The sequence below is a fragment of the Coregonus clupeaformis genome, chromosome 12 (assembly GCF_020615455.1).
Source record: "Coregonus clupeaformis isolate EN_2021a chromosome 12, ASM2061545v1, whole genome shotgun sequence".
NCBI classification, from domain to species: Eukaryota; Metazoa; Chordata; class Actinopteri; order Salmoniformes; family Salmonidae; genus Coregonus; species Coregonus clupeaformis.
In genome coordinates this window covers 18,438,723-18,465,174 of record NC_059203.1, presented here as the reverse complement: position 1 = coordinate 18,465,174, position 26,452 = coordinate 18,438,723, and the positions used below count along the sequence as shown (strand labels likewise).

At 44.2% G+C, this 26,452-nt stretch overlaps 1 protein-coding gene across 1 annotated transcript in view; it reads left to right on the top strand.

The window, feature by feature from the left end:
- The window catches only part of dag1 (dystroglycan 1), a 68,322-nt gene extending 61,270 nt beyond the window's left edge, over positions 1–7,052 (top strand). Inside the window, exon 3 of the mRNA XM_041891902.2 lies at positions 3,984–7,052. Within this exon, the coding sequence (XP_041747836.2) occupies positions 3,984–6,263 (2,280 nt within the window). The 3' untranslated portion in view covers positions 6,264–7,052. The remainder of the gene's footprint in view (positions 1–3,983) is intronic.
- The last annotated feature ends 19,400 nt before the right edge of the window (positions 7,053–26,452 follow it).

The following is a 26,452-nucleotide window of genomic DNA, read 5'->3' as shown; positions in this document are numbered from 1 at the left end:
ACAGTCACGTGTGCATACATTTTTACGTATGGGTGGTCCCGGGGATAGAACCCACTACCCTGGCGTTACAAGCGCCATGCTCTACCAATTGAGCTACAGAGGATCGACCTGTTGGACCCCTGCACTAGAGGGCACTAGATCGACCTGTTGGACCCCTGCACTAGAGGGAGCTAGTGAGTGATATCTGACTTGTTATGGGGTGACGTGTGTATGTGTCCTTGGATGTTCTTGTGGTAAACCTCCTTCCACTTCCACTTTCTTGCATCACAAATGAAAGTACATCTAGTTCAATTCTTTATTTATTTGTTATTTATCTGCTCCATAGCTGTTTGACAATCTGTATTGACGTTGATGCGATCACTCTTAGAGTGAAGTATATTATGTGTACACACTCTCTCTCTCTCTCTCTGTCTTTCTCTCTCTGTACAGAACACAACAGAGCAGAACAGAAAGAGTTTCACTGACAGTGAGTCATTCCTGAGGCGAAGCAGCATTAGTCTGTGGGTCTGAAGGAAGGGGAGTTTAGTTTACTCCAGTCATCTTAGTTCACTCTGTGGCTGTGTCACAAATGGCACCCTATTCCCTAAATAGTGCACTACTTTGACCGGAGACCTATGGACCCTGGTCAAAACTAGTGCACTAAATAGGGAATAGTGTGCCATTTTGGAACAATTTCAGTGACAGGGCCAGCTAGCAGAGAACAGGACACAGACCACTTATAACCCACTATTATTCTGTGTGTGTCTAAAGTCTTCAGTAGCTTTTCTTTCTCTCCCTTCTCCTTCCACGTTGTCCCTCTCCTCAACGCTACAGGAGTTGAACTAAGCCCATCTTCTCCTTCCATGTTGTCCCTCTCTTCAACACTACAGGAGTTGAACTAAGCCCATATTCTCCTCTATCTCCTTCTGAATTACTATTTATTAGTGTAACTGCAAGCAAATGTTGTTGAGTGACCTGAGGGAGAGGGAAACTAGTGAACTGGGGGACTCTCTCTCTGTCTCTCTCTCCCTCTCCCTCTCCCTCTCCCTCTCTCTCTCTCTCTCTCTCTCTCTCTCTCTCTCTCTCTCTCTCTCTCTCTCTCTCTCTCTCTCTCTCTCTCTCTCTCTCTCTCTCTCTCAATTCAATTCAATTCAATACAATTCAATTCAATTTAAGGGCTTTATTGGCATGGGAAATGTATGTTAACAGTGCCAGAGCAAGTGAAGTAGATAGTCTCTCTCTCTCTCTCTCTCTCTCTCTCTCTCTCTCTCTCTCTCTCTCTCTCTCTCTCTCTCTCTCTCTCTCTCTCTCTCTCTCTCTCTCTCTCTCTCTCTCTCTCTCTCTCTCTTTCTTTCTCTCTGTCTCCTCAGTAGTATAGCTCTATCACCATCTGCACAAATATTTTTCAGTTAACTAGGAATGAGCTGTGTGTGTGTGTGTGTTTGTGTTTGTGTGTGTGTGATGTTGTGTGTGTGTGTGTGTGTGTGTGTGTGTGTGTGTGTGTGTGTGAATGATTGATTGAGTGAGTGAGTGAGTGTGAATAGTTCACATTGTGTATATGAATAGATCACTACAATGTTTTCTGAAATTGCCCTCTATTACCATCACAGGGAGTTTTTATTATTCTGGAATGGCAGTATTGACATCATCAGACTATTTCCAGACACAACCTAGATATTTATAGTTGTCCATGATCCACGGTTTCTCACATTGGAAAGTACAACATGAAAGGGTGTGTTCCAGGACTGAACAGCAGGGTATAATACTATCGCTCTACTGCTGAACAGCAATAGAATCGAGTGATATAAATGTTTAACAGTTTAAAATGGGCTGGACTAGTGTCTCATAAATATCCTACTGCCTGTCTGCCTGCCTATCTGCCAGTCTAACGGCCTCCCTCTCTTCCCTCTCCTTCACTTTCATTTTCCAGTGGAAATAATCAGCTGTGCCAATAACTCGCTCCCTCCCTCCTTCCCTCCCCTGTTTTAGCCCCTCCCTCCCTCCCTCCCTCCTTCCCTCCCCTGTTTTAGCCCCTCCCTCCTTCCCTCCCTCCTTCCCTCCCTCTCTACGTTTCAAGTCCTTCACCACATCATATCACAAAGAGATGCCAAGTCAGTCACTGCTTCTATCCTTCCCTTCCATATGAATGTTATCTGTTTGCCTGTCGACACGGCTATCGACGCGGCTGTGACCATGTGAGCCTTTTTCCTCCTAGGCGGATACTGAATATCAAATCCGTTAAATGATGATGGTGCGGATAGATCGGGCCGAGGATATCATTAACGCAAAACAGTTAATGGATGTCTTAGATACTTAGATGTTGATTAAGATGCCTTGGGAGATTGGACGCCCCTCACTCATCTAGTCCTCATTCCTCCATCTCTCCCTCTTTTTCCTCCGTCACGTCGTAGATCCCTCATCGCCCCTCCGCAGTGTTAGATATCAGAGAAGCTGATAGTCAGAGAAGCTGATAGTCAGAGAAGCTGATAGTCAGAGAAGCTGATAGTCAGAGAAGCTGATAGTCACAGTGGGTTTGACAGTGGGTTTTGGGGCTATGAGCAGAAATCAATCCAAATGGCACCCTATTCCCTATATAATATATAGGGAATAGGGTGCCATTTGGGATACAGCAGTTAGTGTCTTTGATAAGATTAAAACCTCCCTGGTTTAATTAACTTCACTATTAAAGTGGGGAGAACGGGGGTACTACTGCTGTGTACTCATCATCATCATCACACACACACACACACACACACACACACACACACACACAGACGTCATCTCATCATCTCCTGGTGATATCGGCCAAAGGCTTTTGGATACATCACCACATTACTCATCACCATAGTTGTCAAAGTTTCTGTGATGCAGCGGTAGGAGGTGGAGGAGGGTTAATGGATGAAGTGGGGGAGGGAGGGAACGCGTGTGTTTAGGCCTATGTGTTCATGTGCGTCAGTTGCGTATGTGCGTGCAAGTGTACTTGCTTCCTTGTGTCTGTGCGCGTGTGTGCGTCTGCGTTCGCCTGTGCTCTTGTGTGTGTCTGAAAGCAGGAGGGACTGAACGCTGTAAAAAGCCCAGATGCTGTTTCCTGTCCCTGGTGATGGCTGTGTACTGGTTAGACCATTAATGATCCATCTTGGGAACGCTGGGCTCTACATAATTTATCAACTATACCATTTATCATCCGCAAAATTAACTTGTTGGTTGGGGTAGAAGGGAAGCAGAGGACGCATTCGTTTTATTTTTTTTATATATATATATTTTTTTGGAATGCTTTGTCATTCCCCTGTGATTTATTTCTCTGTCAGATTCCTGGAACGAATATAATGCCTAAGCTCTTGCTGTTTTAGACAATGTGTAAAAAAAATACAGTCCCCCTTGTTGCGTATCCCAAGTCTTATTTGTGATGGTATACTGTAGCTTAGGCAACATCTAAATAACATGCCTATGGGTGTCATGCACCAATGGCTAAATTCAATATAGTCCTATTTTCATTGATCGTGTCTAAAACAATCCGTATCTTATATGGAAGAGATTTGATGTACAGTTTCATGTTGAATTCGTGCACTCTGTCTCACCTTTAAAAGTGTCAAGAAACCTAGTTTTGCACTAATCTGAAAGTATAAGTTGCGTGAAGTAAAACACCAGTAACAGCGGTGTACAACATTTATAATGATTGCATCAACATTTATAGATTTGTTTTGCGCAATAGCTGTTTTAAAAACATCCAATTTTTACCCAAATTGTATTTATGAACCACACAGATCAAAACAAGCCAAGACTTGATCTCCTATTCTTTCTTCTTCTGTATCATAATGAATTGTAAACAAGCTGTATCATCAAAGAAACAGTAATGCTGTGAGTAGAACAGAAATGGTAAATGTAGTGGCCGTAAAAATTATTATTTTGCATGTTGTTGTTGTTGTTTTCTTGTATTATATCTTAAATTATTCATCAAAACAAGAGAGACTTTATCAAATCTGTTTATCTTTGTTTTCTTCCAGATAACTGAGTCAGGCAAGGAGACGCTACCAACATGGCTTCACTGGGACTGGAAGAGCAACGTCCTACAGGGTCTACCGCTGGAGGAGGACAAGGGTGTCCACTACATCACCGTCTCCACATCCAACGGCAGCCAGGACATCTTCTCCATCGAGGTGCACCCAGAGGAACACGCCGACACCGACCCGATCCAGCTTGCCATCCAGTCGGCGTCCAACAATGAGGTCCAGCCGTTCGTCTGCGGCACAGAGGAACCGGTGACGGTGCTCACTGTGATTCTAGACGCCGACCTCACCAAGATGAGCTCCAGGCAGAGGGTGGAGCTGCTGGGCAAGATGAAGAAGTTCTCTGGCGTGGCGCTCCAGCACATGAAGATACTTCCCGTGGTCAACAACAGATTGTTCGACATGTCCGCCTTCATGGCCGGACCAGGAAATGCCAAAAAGGTGGTGGAGAACGGAGCCCTGTTATCCTGGAAGCTAGGATGTTCCCTAGACCAGAGTAATGTCCCCAACATCAGCAGCGTCCAGGCGCCGGCGAAAGAAGGCACTATGTCTGCTCAGCTGGGATACCCTGTGGTCGGTTGGCACATCGCCAACAAGAAGCCTCATATCCCCAAACGAGTGAGGCGCCAGCTCAACAATACCCCTACCCCTGTTCTAGCTGTGCTTCCCCCAACGTCTGTTGTCGAGCCCCCTGTTCGCATTGTACCCACCCTGTCGTCACCTGCCATTGCTGCCCCCACAGACAGCTCTGCCCCACCCATTAGAGGGCCTGTGCCCTTGCCCATGAAGCCCACGATCCGTGTCAGAGACTCCTATGCCCACACTCCCACTCAGGGTGCACCCCTGCCAACCAGAGTGATGGAGTCCACTAGTACCATCTCCATTCAACCCACCATGACCAGGCATACCGTTGTGGAAGCCACTCCGACACTCCCTCCACCCACCACAGTCGCCACCAGAAAGCCAACCAAGAAACCAAAGAGACCGAAGACCACTCCGATGCCAAGGGAACCCAAGACCACCACTGCCAAACCAGCCAGACGCACCACCCCTTCGTCCATCGTGCCTGACCCAAGAAACGAGAAACCAGATCTCCGCAACCCCATCGATCAGGTCAATGCCTTCGTGGGCACATACTTTGAGGTGAAGATCCCATCCGATACATTCTTTGACAAGGAGGACGGTACGACAGACAAACTGAGGTTGACCCTGAGGATGAACCACAACGAAGTTGTCGCGGACGACTCCTGGATACAGTTTAATAGCACAAGCCAGCTGCTGTACGGTCTTCCAGACTCAAATCACGTTGGGAAGCACGAGTACTTCATGCAGGCCACCGATAAGGGCGGTCTGAATGCGATCGATGCCTTCGAGGTCCGCGTGAACCGCTGGGCATCCAACGATAAGTCCCCGGTCCTGTTCCAGGCCCGCTTACATGGAGAACCTCGCCTGGTGACCAACAACATCCACAAGAAGATCCTGCTCATCAAGAAGCTGGCGTACTCGTTCGGTGACCGCAACAGCAGTACGGTCACCCTGAGGAACATCACCAAGGGATCCATCGTGGTGGAATGGACGAACAACAGCCTCCAGCAGAACCCCTGTCCCAAGGAGCAGATCCAGACCATGTCCAGGAGGATCTCCGATGCCCAGGGAAGGCCCTCCCAGACCTTCATCTCCGCCATGGAACCTGACTTCATACCCATCAGCATCAAGGTCAACGGAATGGGTGCCTGCCGGAACTACATGTTTGTCCCGCCGGGTGAAATCACTATCCCTATCCCACCGGCCGTCACGCCGGCGCTGGGCACCGGACGCCAGAGCACGGACGACGTCTACCTCCACACGGTGATCCCGGCCGTGGTGGTGGCGGCCATCTTGCTGATCGCCGGCATCATCGCCATGATCTGCTACCGCAAGAAGCGCAAGGGCAAGCTGACCATCGAGGATCAGGCTACCTTCATCAAGAAGGGGGTGCCCATAATCTTCGCAGATGAGCTAGACGACTCCAAGCCCCCTCCGTCCTCCTCCATGCCCCTCATCCTGCAGGAGGAGAAACCCCCTCTGCCCCCGCCGGAGTACCCCAACATGGCCAGTCCAGAGACCACCCCCCTGAACCAGGACCTTCTGGGTGAGTACACGGCTCTGAGGGACGAGGACCCCAACGCGCCCCCCTACCAGCCCCCGCCCCCCTTCACCGCCCCCATGGAAGGTAAAGGATCTCGTCCAAAGAACATGACCCCCTACAGATCCCCGCCACCCTACGTGCCACCCTAAGGTTAGCTGGCTCCTCCAGAGAAGGAGGAGGGAAGCAGGGGGACTTGTAACGGTCTCAATCCAGTGTTGTCTGTTTGGAAATAAGGGGTGGGAGGAGGAGGACAAAGTGGGAACAAACTTTGGATTTTGGGTTGGGAGGGTTTTGGGGTGATCTGATTGAGTCTGAGTTGAAGTTGTTGGAAAGATGGGAGGGAGGGAGAACTAGGTGGTAACTGCGGCAACAGTATCCACAACAAGGACACTATTCAGTCTCTTATCGTCTCATTGGCTACAGCTGTACAGCTAGTTTGGGAAGACATGCCCCTCTTGTCCCAGTGCTTTTTTTTTCTTCTTCTCAGTTTGAAACTAAATGGGCTTTGTTTTATTTTATGTATTTGATTCTTTTTTTGGGGGGGGGGGGGCTGACTTCAACCGAAATCAAGCTACTTGCTTAACAGCACTCTTTTTATGTTATTTTATCTTGAATAATACAAGAACGTAATAAACAAACACACTGCAGGCAAAAAGGTTTTGAATAGAGAGAGAGTTCTATGAATGAAAACAAAAACAACATAATCATGTGGATCTGTGCCAGCCCTGCATCCAGCCCTGAGGCCAGACAGACAGACAACACAGTGGTGGGTCAGTGTTTGGAGTCAATAAGGTTTGTCTTTTAACACTAATTGTATATTTGTATCCTTATTCACACAAGATGAGCATAACAAAGTTAGCCAAAAAAATTATTAGAAATTAGTTTTAAAAATGTTTTGTTTCTTTTATTATTTTTGTTTTTAATAGTTTTAGATAGATAGATAGATAGATAGATAGATAGATAGATAGATAGATAGATAGATAGATAGATAGATAGATAGATAGATAGATAGATAGATAGATAGATAGATAGATAGATAGATAGATAGATAGATAGAAATACAGGATCTATTTTTCCCTCGATCAGAAAGGAACAGTAAACCAAGTAGGTAGACCCAGCCCAGTCAGGGCTAAACAAGCTGACATTATCGGTAGCTAATATTAGCACCTAGGGCAACCATGACAACTGTGATTCTACAACAGCCCGGCCCAGCTATTATCAGATGTATAGTTTTGACTTGAAGCTCAAGGATTTTTACCTTGCCTGGGTTTCCCAATGCCACCCAAAATCATTCAAGAGGGAAATACAATGTCCCCTTTTATTATTATTATGATTTAAAATGTCTCCCTTATCCGAATATGATCATAACTTTGACAATTTGAATGCCATGTTGCCTTTATGGTGATGCGATGTGTCTTCTGTATATAGCTATTGATCGGCCTGTTGAAATAATATTAAGTGTATTTATACTTCAAAATTGTTTGTGTAAATCTGATATGGAAAAAGCCTCCTGCGGTTTATTTTAGACGAGGGGTAATTATTTTTTTATGTAGTGATGATGATGCTCTTGTTCTCACAGTTTATGCGGGAAACAGTTTGTTGCTGTTGAGCGTGATTGAGAACGTCCTGAAAGGGATACAATCTTTATTCACAACTCAAAGGTCATTGTAAGACGAGGAGAGGAGAGGAAGGGAGGAAGGCAAAGAAAGAAAGAAAGAAAGAAAGAAAGAAAGAAAGAAAGAAAGAAAGAAAGAAAGAAAGAAAGAAAGAAAGAGAGAGAGAGAAAGAAAGAAAGAAAGAAAGAAAGAAAGAAAGAAAGAAAGAAAGAAAGAAAGAAAGAAAGAAAGAAAGAAAGAAAGAAAGAAAGAAATAAAGAAAGAAAGAAAGAAAGAAAGAAAGAAAAAAAGAAAAAAGAAAGAAAGAAAGAAAGAAAGAAAGAAAGAAAGAAAGAAAGAAATCCCGAGAACAAGATCACCAGAAAACACTGAAAAAATGGTGGATAAAATCTCTATCTAATTTTTTTACAAAGTTTTTGATACAGCCTCAAATTGTTTAAAAAAATTGATAAATAGATGAATAGTGTACTGCAATTTGTTCAATCTTAGCGTAGAGAATTGATTCCTCATTATGTACCTTTTCTCATGGGGGTCAACTATTTCAAGTGATTTTTTTGTTGTTGTTGGCATATTATCAAATGTATTATCATGTTTTTCCCCGATGAGTTTTGACTTTGAAAGTGACCCTTTGCAATAATGTAAGGTGCTGTCCGGTGGTGAGTGGTCATTGCAGGTTAGATGAGTGATGATGTACTACCAAGTGGTGATGAGAAAACCCACATAATGATGATGATGTACCCACATAATGATGATGATGTACCCACATAATGATGATGATGTACCCACATAATGATGATGATGTACATGCATAATGATGATGATGTATTCACATAATGATGATGATGTACACGCATAATGATAATGATTTACATTTATAATGATGATGATGTACCCCCATAAAGATGATGATGTACCCACATAATGATGATGATGTACCCCCATAAAGATGATGATGTACCCACATAATGATGATGATGTACACGCATAATGATAATGATGTACCCACATGTAGTTTGTTTTTCCCAGATACCAAGTGTTGCTTTTTTAGTGTGCATTTATCATGAAAGCCAGCCTCCGTCTATCTACAGTATGTCCAGATAATTATTCATTCTTCACACGTTTGAAATTCTAATCCAACAAGTTCCAATAGTATTGGAATTAATGAGTCATCTACACAATGAACGGAGGGGATCATGATGTGTTACATTGGCACACTGCTGCTGCCATACATTTATAATATATAGCTTTATTTTTTATTGATGAGCTTCGGTTATAATCGGTTTTCTAATGCTTTCACTTACCCCTTGATGAGTCTACATGGCAATGTCAACAGAGGTTTCAGTACAATGTGTATCCATCATAGAGTTAGCTAGACGACTCATCTTTGTATCTGTCCAATTATGGCGTCTACGACAGCACAGTGTTCATGCAAAAAGGGGTTTATATCCATGATGAGTTCTCTAACCATCTCTATGGGGTCCATCTATGGGGGTCTGTCTGTCAGCCCTTTGAGGCCCTAACTCCTGTCACTCTAGCTGGATAATAATCTCCTAAACTGGTATTATTAATCTGACTAGATAAACATTCGATCTGGAACCATGTTGTAAGTCTCCTTTCCATTACACTCGGCACCATGAAATACAGATGTATCTTATTGATTATATGTAAATAGCTTGCTGTGGCGTAATCCATCGGCATTAAGGTCACTTCACTAGACTAGCAAACAATCAGGTTTAGTGACACTGAGTCAAATCTTAAATTACATATCCGTAACACAGTTAAATCTCCATTTGATTCCACAATTAAGAGGAGATGATGGTCTGAAGCTTAACAGAGAAAAAAAAACCAAAGATGCAAAAAAAAAAATGAAATAGCAGTCATTCACTACATCTAGTTCAAATGCCTTGTTGACAGAATATCTTTAAACTGTCGGTTACATTTCAGTATTTCAGTTACATTTCATAATTACATTTCAGATGTTAGCAACAGTATTGCAAAGGATATGGATTCAACAAAAAACACATAGTTATTTTCATTTAGAACCCGATAGCTGTCCTGAGGGATATGTTTTGTTTAAGCCGAGGGAGGAGTACACTCCATCCCATTAGGTTCTATACAATTACAGATAGCTGCCTTTCAGTTTAGGTACGGCATCTTGGACCATAGAAGGGAATGATCATATCAAAATGTCGTCTGTATTGTACCATTGTGTTGTTCTTCTTTCATCAGCTTCCATTTTGACTGTTCTTTCATCAGCTTCCATTTTGACTCTTCTTTCATCAGCTTCCATTTTGACTCTTCTTTCATCAGCTTCCATTTTGACTCTTCTTTCATCAGCTTCCATTTTGACTCTTCTTTCATCAGCTTCCATTTTGACCCTTCTTTCATCAGCTTCCATTTTGACACTTCTTTCATCAGCTTCCATTTTTACTCTTCTTTCATCAGCTTCCATTTTGACACTTCTTTCATCAGCTTCCATTTTTACTCTTCTTTCATCAGCTTCCATTTTGACTCTTCTTTCATCAGCTTCCATTTTTACTCTTCTTTCATCAGCTTCCATTTTTACTCTTCTTTCATCAGCTTCCATTTTGACTCTTCTTTCATCAGCTTCCATTTTTACTCTTCTTTCATCAGCTTCCATTCCTGCCAATTCGAAATGTAGGGATTGGTGTGTCAAATCAAATCAGCCTTAAATGCATTTCTTATTCATACACAGCAAGCAGCACTGACTGAAAGGTTCCTATGCTCTGAGTGGCATAATGTACTATATTTTGTTGTTCGCTAAAGATAATATGTAGTCTTTATTTTGTTTTACATTCATGAGTAAATGAGTCCTTACAACTGGAATGATAATGGTAATAATAATAGTAATAGTATTGATGATGATTATAAAAGTGACAAAATAATATGTTTACCATAATGGTTTCAGGGGGACATTCTGTACTGTGTTTGTCCTTCATGCTTATGTCACTTCCTAATACCAATGGGATGCCTCCGGTTCGCAAACAAAATGGTTGCCAAACTACAGCGCATTGAAAAGTTATGGTCTTTGCTTAACATGACATATATCAGACACACTTTCAATTAACATGCTAAAACAAGAAGGAAGGAGAGAAAATTGAGTGATAATAAATAAATAAACAGAGATAAAATGCGAAGAGAGGAGGGGGGAAATTAAAAAGTTTTACATCTCGGTCAGAAAGCCTGTCAACTGTCCTTGGCCACAGGGAACTTACAACCTATAAAAGAGGGTCGTACTTACGTATTAATACTTGAGGAAAGAATGCATGGTAAAAATGAATTTGTATTACTCTGTGTTTAATAGCATTGTTTTGTTTATGCCACTAGACACTGTATGTTGAAATGTTGTATTAAAAAAGTGTTTCCACAAAAGTATTACTGTGACTTTCATCTCTTGTTGGTTGTTTGCTCTTGTACCGTCACTAATGTTTCATCCTTGACAGACAGACACTCTTCTTTGAACAGCCTTTTGGTACAAAGCTCACAACACATGTATCTTAACTGCAAGCATTTGATACTCAGCGCTATCAGTCCAGTACCTAGCAGGTAGCAGTGTTATTGTGATCTAAGTAGCCTTTTATAACAAATACCCGTATTGAACCCAAGACACTGTAGAAGCAGCAGTATTTGTCTGTTATTGTGCGTCGTCGAGACATCCCTCAAGCTACCTTATATCTACCATATTATGAATTAGAAGGATATATTTTCTCTGGCTGTGACATTGCAGAGAGGGTTGTGTGAGCAAGGTGACGGTCTTTCAACTGAAAGACAAGGAATATGGATTAAGATAAAAGCTGAATGCTACACAGTCTCTAACTAACAGTAAACCTTGAAATTGATTTTGACTGTTTGACAGCATTGTCTAGCTGCATAGAATAATGTTTATGTTTTAAGAATGTTGCTTGTTCTGCTCTTGAGTGGTCCCCTAGCAACACTATTCTATACCCTTGGAGTGGTCCCCGATCAACACTATTCTATACCCTTGGAGTGGTCTCCTAGCAACACTATTCTATACCCTTGGAGTGGTATGCTATCAACGCTATTCTATACCCTTGGAGTGGTCCCCTAGCAACACTATTCTATACCCTTGGAGTGGTCCCCTATCAACACTATTCTATACCCTTGGAGTGGTATGCTATCAACGCTATTCTATACCCTTGGAGTGGTCCCCTAGCAACACTATTCTATACCCTTGGAGTGGTCCCCTATCAACACTATTCTATACCCTTGGAGTGGTCTCCTAGCAACACTATTCTGTACCCTTGGAGTGGTATGCTATCAACGCTATTCTATACCCTTGGAGTGGTCCCCTAGCAACACTATTCTATACCCTTGGAGTGGTCCCCTATCAACACTATTCTATACCCTTGGAGTGGTCTCCTAGCAACACTATTCTATACCCTTGGAGTGGTATGCTATCAACACTATTCTATACCCTTGGAGTGGTCTCCTAGCAACACTATTCTATACCCTTGGAGTGATCCCCTATCAACACTATTCTATACCCTTGGAGTGGTCTCCTAGCAACACTATTCTATACCCTTGGAGTGGTCCCCTATCAACACTATTCTATACCCTTGGAGTGGTCCCCTATCAACACTATTATATACCCTTGGAGTGGTCCCCTATCAACATTATTCTATACCCTTGGAGTGGTCCCCTATCAACAATATTCTATACCCTTGGAGTGGTCCCCTATAAAAACTATTCTATACCCTTGGAGTGGTCCCCTATCAACACTATTCTATACCCTTGGAGTGGTCCCCTATCAACACTATTCTATACCCTTGGAGTGGTCCCCTATCAACACTATTCTATACCCTTGGAGTGGTCCCCTATCAACACTATTCTATACCCTTGGAGTGGTCCCCTATCAACACTATTCTATACCCTTGAAGTGGTCCCCTATCAACACTATTCTATACCCTTGGAGTGGTCCCCTATCAACACTATTCTATACCCTTGGAGTGGTCCCCTATCAACACTATTCTATACCCTTGGAGTGGTCCCCTAACAACACAATTCTATACCCTTGGAGTGGTCCCCTATCAACACTATTCTATACCCTTGGAGTGGTCTCCTAGCAACACTATTCTATACCCTTGGAGTGGTATGCTATCAACGTTATTCTATACCCTTGGAGTGGTCCCCTAGCAACACTATTCTATACCCTTGGAGTGGTCCCCTATCAACACTATTCTATACCCTTGGAGTGGTCTCCTAGCAACACTATTCTATACCCTTGGAGTGGTATGCTATCAACACTATTCTATACCCTTGGAGTGGTCCCCTAGCAACACTATTCTATACCCTTGGAGTGGTCCCCTATCAACACTATTCTATACCCTTGGAGTGGTCCCCTAGCAACACTATTCTATACCCTTGGAGTGGTCCCCTATCAACACTATTCTATACCCTTGGAGTGGTCTCCTAGCAACACTATTTTATACCCTTGGAGTGGTATGCTATCAACACTATTCTATACCCTTGGAGTGGTCCCCTAGCAACACTATTCTATACCATTGGAGTGGTCCCCTATCAACACTATTCTATACCCTTGGAGTGGTCCCCTAGCAACACAATTCTATACCCTTGGAGTGGTCCCCTATCAACACTATTCTATTCCCTTTGAGTGGTCAAGTATCAACACTATTCTATACCCTTGGAGTGGTATCCTATCAACACTATTCTATACCCTTGGAGTGGTCCCTTATCAACAGTATTCTATACCCTTGGAGTGATCAAGTATCAACACTATTCTATACCCTTTGAGTGGTATCTTAACAACACTATTCTATACCCTTGGAGTGGTATGCTATCAACACTATTCTATACCCTTGGAGTGGTCCCCTATCAACACTATGCTGTACCCTTGGAGTGGTATCCTATCAACACTATTCTATACCCTTGGAGTGGTCCCCTATCAACACTATTCTATACCCTTGGAGTGGTCCCCTATCAACACTATTCTATACCCTTGGATGTGTCCCCTATCAACACTATTCAATACCTTTGGAGTGGTATCCTATCAACACTATTCTATACCCTTGGAGTGATCAAGTATCAACACTATTTTATTCCCGTGGAGTGGTCAAGTATCAACACTATTTTATTCCCGTGGAGTGGTCAAGTATCAACACTATTCTATACCCTTGGAGTGGTCTCCTATCAACACTATTCTATGCCCTTAGAGTGGTAAAGTATCAACACTATTCTATACCCTTGGAGTGGTCCTCTATCGACACTATTCAATACCTTTGGAGTGGTCCTCTATCAACACTATTCTATACCCTTGGAGTGGTATCCTATCAACACTGTTTTATACCCTTGAAGTGGTCAAATATCAACACTATTCTATACCCTTGGAGTGGTATCCTATCAACACTATTCTATACCCTTGGAGTGGTCCCCTATGAACACTATTCTATACCCTTGGAGTGGTCCCCTATCAACACTCTTCTATACCCTTGGAGTGGTATCCTATCAACACTATTCTATACCCTTGGAGTGGTATCCTATCTACACTATTCTATACCCTAGGAGTGGTCCCCTATCAACACTATTCTATACCCTTGAAGTGGTCAAGTATCAACACTATTCTATACCCTTTGAGTGGTCCCCTATCAACACTATTCTATACCCTTGGAGTGGTCTCCTAGCAACACTATTCTATACCCTTGGAGTGGTCCCCTATCAACACTATTCTATACCCTTGGAGTGGTCCCCTATCAACACTATTCTATACCCTTGGAGTGATCCCCTATCAACACTATTTTATACCCTTGGAGTGGTCCCCTATCAACACTATTCTATACCCTTGGAGTGGTCCCCTATCAACACTATTCTATACCCTTGGAGTGGTCCCCTATCAACACTATTATATACCCTTGGAGTGATCCCCTATCAACACTATTCTATACCCTTGGAGTGGTCCCCTATCAACACTATTCTATACCCTTGGAGTGGTCCCCTATCAACACTATTCTATACCCTTGGTTCATTTAGAACTAGCCGTGGATTCTTTAAACCCATATTCTATTGCATATCACACTGACAGATTATATTTTGCATTCCAAATGGCACCCTATTCCCTATATAGTGCACTACATTTTGTCTATGGGCCATGGTCAAAAGTAGTGCACTATATAGAGAAAAGGGTGCCATTTATTATTCACACAGAGTAGACTGAGAACAGAAGACGTCCTTCTGAGTGTAATGATGCTATATGTGTGTCTTATTCATTCACACCTCATACAGACCTCACACACACCTCACAAACACACCTCACACACACACCTCACACACACCTCACACACACACCTCACACAGACCTCACACAGACCTCACACACACACCTCACACAGACCTCACACACACCTCACACACACCTCACACAGACCTCACACAGACCTCACACACACCTCACACACAACTCACACACACCTCACACAGACCTCACACAGACCTCACACACACCTCACACACACCTCCCAGACACCTCAGACACACACCTCACACAGACCTCACACACACCTCACACACACCTCACACAGACCTCACACAGACCTCACACACACCTCACACACACCTCACACACACCTCACACAGACCTCACACACACCTCCCAGACACCTCACACAGACCTCACACACACCTCACACACACCTCAAACAGACCTCACACACACCTCACACAGACCTCACACACACCTCACACACACCTCACACACACCTCACACAGACCTCACACACACCTCACACACACCTCACACAGACCTCACACACACCTCACACACACCTCACACACACCTCACACAGACCTCACACACACCTCACACACACCTCACACACACCTCACACAGACCTCACACACACCTCACACACACCTCCCAGACACCTCAAACACACACCTCACACACACACACACACACACATTTGGGAACATCCCAAATGGCACACCTATTGTCAAGTGTCCATGTGCAGCGGTAGGACGGAGTCAGGTGCAGGACACAGAACTGAGTAAGCGACGTACTTTACTCGAAAAATAAACACCACTAATCTCCATGCAGGGAAAACACTACCAGCTCACATAAGTCTTAGACACAAAACAATTAACAAACACGCACAAAACCATGTGGGATCCAGAGGGTTAAATAGGGAAATAATATAAGGTAATGGGAACCAGGTGTTTACAATCAAGACAAAACAAATGGAAAACAGAAACGTAGATCGGTGGCAGCTAGAAATCCGGTGACGACGACCGCCCCCGAACGCCGCCGAAAAAGGAGAGGCACCAACTTCGGCGGAAGTCGTGACACCTTGATCCCTTTTCTAGTGCACAACCTTTCACCCATAGGGAATAGGGTGTTATTTGGGATGGACTCCCTGTCTTCTATTTTTTTTTTTTTATGTGTGAACAGCAAGTAATAGTTTTTAATCATGATATGTTTGTACATTCTCCGTGTACTGGGATTAGTTTACTATGCTGTAGCCATCTGCCCTTTTTCAGACCCAGTTGACTTTGGTTCTAACAGGTCGGTATAGCATCAGATACAGCAGCTCCAGCAACAGGAAATGTGAATTATTATGTGGATTATTATTAAAGGGTTGATACATTTTTTTCGTAAGGAAAAATCAAGTTTGAAATTTCAACGTGGAAATTACAAACTTCAGAAGCCTTTTTAAACCTCACATACACTACAGGTTTTTACACTGCAGGAAAGTTCTGCAACATGGTGATCAAATAAAGATCCTACATCTGTAGCAGGAGGTAATACACCTTGAAGAGTCCACAGGATGAGAAACTTGGAATCCTTTACATAATCTGTCCGATCACTAGTTCAAATGGCCCTTTCCTGTTCTTCATCTGTGCTGTCAATAAAGCTTGATTTGCTGTGAGAAAAGATGAACGTAATAGAATGGTGAATGTAATAATAATAATAATAATAATAATAATATTCCATTTAGCAGACGCTTTTATCCAAAGCGACTTACAGTCAAGTGTGCATACATTGTATTTGGCATTGGTGCAGCAAACTCTTCTGTCCTCTTTTGGAAGCTATATTTACTATATGTTAAATGATGGTGGTGACGAGTTATCAAATCCTTATTTTATTTGTTTTGCCTTCGCCCGGACTGACACACATGCACACACACACATACACACACACAGACACACACACACATTCACACACACACACATACATACATAACATGCACGACACGCACTCATACACACACACAGACACACACGCACATACATAGAATGTCTATAGTGACTATAATGTGCATTGGCTATATGTCCTCCTTAGACACTGTCTCTGTGTAGCTAGACTGGGAGCCCCAGAAAAAAAGGTACTGTTATTTGTTTAGATAATATTGTATGCTTCTTTCACGTCTAAATGGAGATGCAGTGATAATCATGTTAATAATAATAATAATAATATGCCATTTAGCAGACGCTTTTATCCAAAGCGATTTACAGTCATGCGTGCATACATTTTTTTTTGTGTATGGGTGGTCCCGGGGATCGAACCCACTACCTTGGCGTTTCAAGCGCCGTGCTCTACCAGCTGAGCTACAGAGGACCACGTTTAGGTAACATTGTATGCTTCTTCCTAAATGGAGATGCAGTGATAATCACGTTTAGATAACATTGTATGCTTCTTCCTAAATGGAGATGCAGTGATAATCACGTTTAGATAACATTGTATGCTTCTTCCTAAATGGAGATGCAGTGATAATCATGTTTAGATAACATTGTATGCTTCTTCCTAAATGGAGATGCAGTGATAATCATGTTTAGATAACATTGTATGCTTCTTCCTAAATGGAGATGCAGTGATAATCATGTTTAGATAACATTGTATGCTTCTTCCTAAATGGAGATGCAGTGATAATCATGTTTAGATAACATTGTATGCTTCTTCCTAAATGGAGATGCAGTGATAATCATGGCGAGAAAGTGACAACAAGAGAAGCGGCACAGAAATTATTTTGCGTGTAAAAATATTACATTTTGACTTTTCATATCTTTCCTTTATTGCCACTTTAACATCAGAGGTTGGTTTAATGTGTACAGTGAAAGTCATTGACAGAGCTCAACACGTAGGAGAGAGCACTGTCATCTCTCCTGTTTTACCTTGGCTTTCATAAAGGACAATATGGTGCAGTCAGTCAGTCAGTCAGTCAGTGAAATAGTCAGTCAGTCACACTGAGATGTCCTTGAGGGTAGTCTTGAGAGAGAGAGAGAGAGAGAGAGAGAGAGAGAGAGAGAGAGAGAGAGAGAGAGAGAGAGAGAGAGAGAGAGAGAGAGAGAGAGAGAGAGAGAGAGAGAGAGAGAGAGTGCGAGAGTGAGAGAGTGAGAGAGTGAGAGAGTGAGAGAGAGAGAGAGAGAGAGAGAGAGGGAGAAGTGGTTAAGTAATTTACTGGACAGGATACTCCACTCCACTCTGCACCCTGCTAGTGTTTGTGACGGCTGGGGGTCCTATGTGCTAAGATGAGAGAGGAGAGAGAGAGAGAGAGAGAGAGAGTGCCAAGAAGCGATTCCCAAACCTTCCATAACAAAGCCATCACCTACAGAGAGATGAACTTGGAGAAGAGTCCCCTAAGTAAGCTTGTCCTGGGGCTCTGTTCACAAACACAAACAGACCCCACACAGCCCCAGGACAACAACAACAACAACAACAACAACACAACTAGACCCAACCAAATCATGAGAAAACAAAAAGAGAATTACTTGACACATTGGAAAGAACAAACAAAAAAACAGAGCAAACTAGAATGCTATTTGGCCCTAAACAGAGAGTACACAGTGGCAGAATACCTGACCACTGTGACTGACCCAAACTTAAGGAAAGCTTTGACTATGTACAGACTCAGTGAGCATAGCCTTGCTATTGAGAAAGGCCGCCGTAGGCAGACCTGGCTCTCAAGAGAAGACAGGCTATGTGCACACTGCCCACAAAATGAGGTGGAAACTGAGCTGCACTTCCTAACCTCCTGCCAAATGTATGACCATATTAGAGACACATATTTCCCTCAGATTACAGCGATCCACAAAAAAATCGAAAAAAAAACCAATTTTGATAAACTCCCTTATCTACTGGGTGAAAAACCACAGTGTGCCATCACAGCTGCAAGATTTGTGACCTGTTGCCACAAGAAAAGGGCAACCAGTGAAGAACAAACACCATTGTAAATGCAACCCATATTTATGTTTATTTATTTTCCCATTTGTACTTTAACTATTTGCACATTGTTACAACACTGTATACATAATTTGACATTTGAAATGTCTTTATTCTTTTGAAACTTCTGAGTGTAATGTTTACTGTTAATATTTATTGTTTATTTCACTTTTGTTTACTATCTACTTCACTTGCTTTGGCAATGTTAACACACGTTTCCCATGCCAATAAAGCCCTTAAATTGAATTGAATTGAATTGAATTGAGAGAGAGAGAGAGAGAGAGAGAGAGAGAGAGAGAGAGAGAGAGAGAGAGAGAGAGAGAGAGAGAGAGAGAGAGAGAGAGGCAACAGAAAGTAGCCACATTGTGTTTGTGTTTGAAATAGTGTGGTAGAACGAAGCCGTTGTAGACTTGGCAGATTACATCTTCAAGGTCTTGACACCTCCCTGTTGTTCCCATGTTCCGGTCCCCCTCCCTCCTCCTCTATCCCTCCCTCTCCTCCTCCTTCCTCCTCTTGAAATAACTTACATTTTTAAACAATGGGTGCATCCCACATAGCACCCTACACCCTTTTTATAGAGGAAATAGGGTGGGGTTTCATTTGGGATGCAGAACTTCCCATTGGCTGATTCATCCCCATCCTCTCCTCCCTTGTAAATCTTCCCCATGTCCTTGCTGTTATTAAAGATAATGTGTTCTTAGTTAGTTACCTAGTAAAATAAATGGTTCAGCAAAAGGCATATCACAGCCTGCTTGGAGTTTTGCCAAAAGGCACCTAAAGGACTCTCAAACCATGGGAAACAAGATTCTCTGGTCTGATGAAACCAAGATTGAACTCTTTGGCCTGAATGCCAAGCGTCACGTCTGGAAGAAACCCGGCACCATCCCTATGCTGGCTGATGTATCAAAAGCTGTGTGAGCTACAGAGTAAAGCTGTTATCGTCAGGCTAACATATCATACTGGGTATTCACATCTTATTTGCAGTAAGGATCGTGTCATGTGAGAATACTATGAACTCCAGCCAGTAGGAATCTCCAGGACGCACACATACATACATTTGCATTTTTAGCAGACGCTCTTATCCAGAGCGACTTACAGGAGCAATTAGGTTTAAGTGCCTTGCTCAAGGGCACATTGACAGATTTTTCACCTAGTCGGCTCGGGGATTAGAACCAGCGACCTTTCGGTTACTGGCACAACGCTCTTACCCACTAAGCTACCTGCCGCACACGCGCGCGCACACACACACACACACACACACACACACACACACACACACACACACACACACACACACACACACACACACACACACACACACACACACACACACACACACACACACACACACACACACACACACACACACACACACACACACACACACACACACACACACACACACACACACACACACACACACACACACACACACACACACACACACACACACACAAGCACCGACCCATACATGACTTCTTCAGGGCTGCAAACCAATATATTGCTTGGCTTTCTGAAATGTCAAAGGGAAAGCATATACACATTCAGTCATGTACCAAGAGACTACATTTGACACAAGACAAAATAGGCCTTTAGAATAATAACAATATCTATCATATATACTATAGATGAACTGGATCCACCTCGGGTTTGTTGAGACTGTATGGTGTGAATGGAAGGCTCTGGTGTGATGAGACTCTATGGTGTGAATGGAAGGCTCTGGTGTGATGAGACTCTATGGTGTGAATGGAAGGCTCTGGTGTGATGAGACTCTATGGTGTGAATGGAAGGCTCTGGTGTGATGAGACTGTATGGTGTGAATGGAAGGCTCTGGTGTGATGAGACTCTATGGTGTGAATGGAAGGCTCTGGTGTGATGAGACTGTATGGTGTGAATGGAAGGCTCTGGTTTGATGAGACTCTATGGTGTGAATGGAAGGATCTGGTGTGATGAGACTGTATGGTGTGAATGGAAGGCTCTGGTGTGATGAGACTCTATGGTGTGAATGGAAGGCTCTGGTGTGATGAGACTCTATGGTGTGAATGGAAGGATCTGGTGTGATGAGACTCTATGGTGTGAATGGAAGGATCTGGTGTGATGAGACTCTATGGTGTGAATGGAAGGATCTGGTGTGATGAGACTCTATGGTGTGAATGGAAGGATCTGGTGTGATGAGACTCTATGGTGTGAATGGAAGGCTCTGGTGTGAATATACAGAAGAAGAGAGACCGTTGATGTAGAGATAGGGTACATTTTAAAAATTCAATATACAGTAGTTCAGCCAGCAGACCTTTCAGCTGCTGCCTTTTTCAAGGGATGCTAGGAGTCTAATGAGGAAACAAATGATTGGACATAGAGGAACGAGAAAGATTCAAAAAGAGGGAACATTCTTTACTCATATTGGACTGTAGTCAAGTTCATAGTACACTGCTACTGACCAGGATCAGGATGGACAAAGATCCTATAGTGATATGGAACACACAAAGAATGGAACACACAGAATGGAATACACAGAATGGAACACACAGAATGGAACACACAAAGAATGGAACACACAGAATGGAACACACAGAATGGAACACACAGAATGGAACACAGAATGGAACACACAGAATGGAACACACACAAAATGGAACACACACAGAATGGAACACACAATGGAACACACACAGAATGGAACACACACAATGGAACACACATAGAATGGAGCACAGACAAAATGGAACACACACAGAACATAACGTACACAGAATTTGATGTAAATGGAATGTGACATAGCATTGTTGTACACTATACACACGAAAAAATACTTCAGTATACTATGGTCTAAATTCTGTAACTTTGCTATATTTACATTTTAGTCATTTAGCAGACGCTCTTATCCAGAGAGACTAGGGTTAAGTGCCTTGCTCAAGGGCACAACGACAGATTTTTCACCTAGTCGGCTCAGGGATTAGAACCAGCGACCTTTCGGTTGCTGGCACAACGCTCTTAACCACTAAGCTGCCTGCCGCCCAGTATATGTATTGTGATGTCACGAGAGGCTGTGTCCTGGAGGGACGTTACATCCCCCTGAGGTGGCTGCAAACCCAGACAGCTATGGCTCCATCTGCTGGTATGGTCGGAACTCCACCCCTCTATGGCCAATCTTCCCACGCAGCTGAAACAAATGAGGAGCTGATGAGCTGAAGGTTTGGGAAGGGAAGAGACACACTGAGGGGAGTGTGTGGGGGGTGAAGAGACACAGTCTCCAACCTGGGCTCTCTGGAGGACAAGAGTGCTGCACGTCCACTTCCATGAGGAATATAAGGATTTGGAGATACTTACCTTTGGGAAATACTCACCTTTGGATATATGCACCTGTGGAAATACGTGAGAGACATTTGGAAGGACTTTTTGCTGGGTTGGCCACTAGCTGCAACGTGGACTACAGTAAGGCTGGGGAAAAGTTATCTGAGCGAGTGAGAATTATGATTTTGGATGTGGAAGAGACATCCCTGAACTGTTAACCCTTAAAGAGCCACAAGAGAACAGAATTTTGTTATATTTTCGTTAATTTCCCAAGACCTATAATAAAATCCTTGTTTTGTTTGAACCTTGTCTCCTTGCACTACTTGAGCAATCCCCGCTGAAAGCTGTGTAGCCTCTCGTGACGTCACAGATGGTGGAGAATACGGGCACGCTCAAGCGTTAATAGTGCATGTCAGAGGAGGATACCGAAGGTTTGATCACCCAGTTTTCCCAGTTGGCCGTAGGCTCCCCGCCCCGACTGAAATGGAGGACATATTGAAAGCCCTTGTTGCTGGCCAGCAAGCCCAGATGCAAGCAAACGTGGCTCTCTTGGAGGAGCAAAGAAAGCCAACCTTCTGAAGGCAGAGGAATTGCAGTTGCAGAGACAGAGGGTGGTCCAAAATACCCGCCCAATAAAGGCAAGTGACTTTATATCTAAGATGGGAGCTACCGATGACATTGAGGCATACCTGCATGCATTTGAGGCCACGGCCACTAGGGAAGCCTGGCCCAAGCAACAGTGGGTTGGTCTGTTAGCCCCCTTTCTAACCGGGAATCGCTGAATGCTGTCCGGGACCTGGGCCCTGACCAGGTTACTGACTATGATGCCCTGAAGTCTGAGATCCTCAGCAGATATGGACTCACAAAGTTTGGTATGGCCCAGCGCTTTCACAGCTGGACCTTCCAACCAGACCAACCTCCTCGGGCGCAGATGCATGAACTTGTCCGAATCGCAAGGAAATGGCTGGATCCGCAGAGGAATACAGCAGCGGCGGTGGTGGAGGCCGTTGTGGTGGATCGTTACCTCACGCGCCCTGCCTTATGAGGCAAAACGGTTCATCAGTCAACAGGCCTTGACCACGGCTGATCTGACCGTGGAAGCTGTGGAAAAGTACCAGGCCACAGCGGAGATGCTGAATGCTTCCCGAAAAGACCCCAGGAGGGCGGCCCCACCACAAATGGGAAGAACCCGTCCAAAGGACCCCAAGGTCTCGAACCCAGCCACGTCAGGACTTATCCCGGCTCCAGGGGGAGCCAGAAACCAGGCGGGTCCAAGAAGAGTACACCAGGAGGGGGAAACTCGACAGTGTTACCGGTGTGGGGAGATGGGACATATCTCCTGGCAGTGTGGGAAACCAGCCGATGAACCTATGCCCACTGCGGAGTCCTCCAGCTCAGCACCCACACACCGTGTTGCCTCGCTCTTGGGAGTCGTAGATGGCGGCCCAGATCGACCCCCCCACCTGCCCGGTAACTGTGAATCACCATGATGTGGAGGCCTTACTGGATTCTGGTAGCCGGGCCACCCTAGTGCGTAAGGATTTGGTGGGCCCAACGTGTCTGACCCCCGGGGAAAAGTCCTCCCAGTTTCCTGTGTCCATGGGGACACCAGAGAATACCCCATTACTGAACTTACAATGACCAGCACACGGGGAACCATACACACGACGGGCGGGGGTGGTTGATTCCCTCCCCGTCCCTGTCCTAATTGGACGAGACTGCCCAGCCTTTACCCACTCTGGAGAGAGTCTCAGGAGAGGATAACCCGAGTACCTCGGAAACGGAGAGGCAAGACTCATCCTGGGAAGGCTCGGTGCAATCCTCCGAATTACTCACTCCCGCCCGGGCTCTGATAGGGATGGCAGGTGCCCAGACCGACACAGAGACGGAGCTACAGAATCTGGACAAAGAACTGTCTGGTCTGAAGGGGACCGCTGAGAGGTATCGTTTGTTAAAGCAACAGTTAGACATGAAGACAGAAGAGTTAGATATCCTCCAGGCTAAACTCCAACAGAGCTCCTTCCATAAGCAACAGGAGGAGCTGGAGAGGCTGCGCAGGACCATCGAGGAGTGTGAGGAGACCCTGCGCAGTAGTAAGGAGGTCCAGAAGAAGGCAGAGGAGAAGTACAAGGTGTTGGAGAACAAGATGAAGAATGCGGAGGCAGAGAGAGAGAAGGAACTGAAAGCTGCTCAACAGAAGCTAAACTCTGCTAAAACCAAGGCTGATGCGTTCAGTAAGAAACTCAAGGAGAGACAACAGGAGGCTGAGTCCCTGGTCCTAGAGGTGGAGGAGTTGAAGAGAGAGCAGGCTGGCAAGCACCACGGCAATGCGGACGCCCTCTCCCGGCGTGATGCCTTCTTCGCTGCCTTTACCCCGACGAGGACGTCGGTCCCGAGGGAGGGGGATGTGTGATGTCACGAGAGAGGCTGTGTCCTGGAGGGACGTTACATCCCCCTGAGGTGGCTGCAAACCCAGACAGCTATGGCTCCATCTGCTGGTATGGTCGGGAACTCCACCCCTCTATGGCCAATCTTCCCACGCAGCTGAAACAAATGAGGAGCTGATGAGCTGAAGGTTTGGGAAGGGAAGAGACACACTGAGGGAGTGTGTGGGGGTGAAGAGACACAGTCTCCAACCTGGGCTCTCTGGAGGACAAGAGTGCTGCACGTCCACTTCCATGAGGAATATAAGGATTTGGAGATACTTACCTTTGGGAAATACTCACCTTTGGATATATGCACCTGTGGAAATACGTGAGAGACATTTGGAAGGACTTTTTGCTGGGTTGGCCACTAGCTGCAACGTGGACTACAGTAAGGCTGGGGAAAAGTTATCTGAGCGAGTGAGAATTATGATTTTGGATGTGGAAGAGACATCCCTGAACTGTTAACCCTTAAAGAGCCACAAGAGAACAGAATTTTGTTATATTTTCGTTAATTTCCCAAGACCTATAATAAAATCCTTGTTTTGTTTGAACCTTGTCTCCTTGCACTACTTGAGCAATCCCGCTGAAAGCTGTGTAGCCTCTCGTGACGTCACAGTATGTACTATAGTATTTACTGTAGTGTTTTTGCAGACATGACTGTAGTATTTACTGTAGTGTTTTCGCATACATGACTGTAGCTTACGCTGTAGTGTTTTGCGGACCTTACTGTAGTATATTGTAGTAACACCTGTTGACTAGGGTTTGCTAAAATGGCACAACTACCAGACTAGACCAGTTACTGTTTAATGAGGGGAACACCTCAACCAGAACATAAGACACTATACCAGTTACTGTTTAATGAGGGGAACACCTCAACCAGAACATAAGACACTATACCAGTTACTGTTTAATGAGGGGAACACCTCAACCAGAACATAAGACACTATACCAGTTACTGTTTAATGAGGGGGAACACCTCAACCAGAACATAAGACACTATACCAGTTACTGTTTAATGAGGGGGAACACCTCAACCAGAACATAAGACACTATACCAGTTACTGTTTAATGAGGGGAACACCTCAACCAGAACATAAGACACTATACCAGTTACTGTTTAATGAGGGGAACACCTCAACCAGAACATAAGACACTATACCAGTTACTGTTTAATGAGGGGAACACCTCAACCAGAACATAAGACACTATACCAGTTACTGTTTAATGAGGGGGACACCTCAACCAGAACATAAGACACTATACCAGTTACTGTTTAATGAGGGGAACACCTCAACCAGAACATAAGACACTATACCAGTTACTGTTTAATGAGGGGAACACCTCAACCAGAACATAAGACACTATACCAGTTACTGTTTAATGAGGGGAACACCTCAACCAGAACATAAGACACTATACCAGTTACTGTTTAATGAGGGGAACACCTCAACCAGAACATAAGACACTATACCAGTTACTGTTTAATGAGGGGAACACCTCAACCAGAACATAAGACACTATACCAGTTACTGTTTAATGAGGGGAACACCTCAACCAGAACATAAGACACTATACCAGTTACTGTTTAATGAGGGGGACACCTCAACCAGAACATAAGACACTATACCAGTTACTGTTTAATGAGGGGAACACCTCAACCAGAACATAAGACACTATACCAGTTACTGTTTAATGAGGGGGAACACCTCAACCAGAACATAAGACACTATACCAGTTACTGTTTAATGAGGGGGAACACCTCAACCAGAACATAAGACACTATACCAGTTACTGTT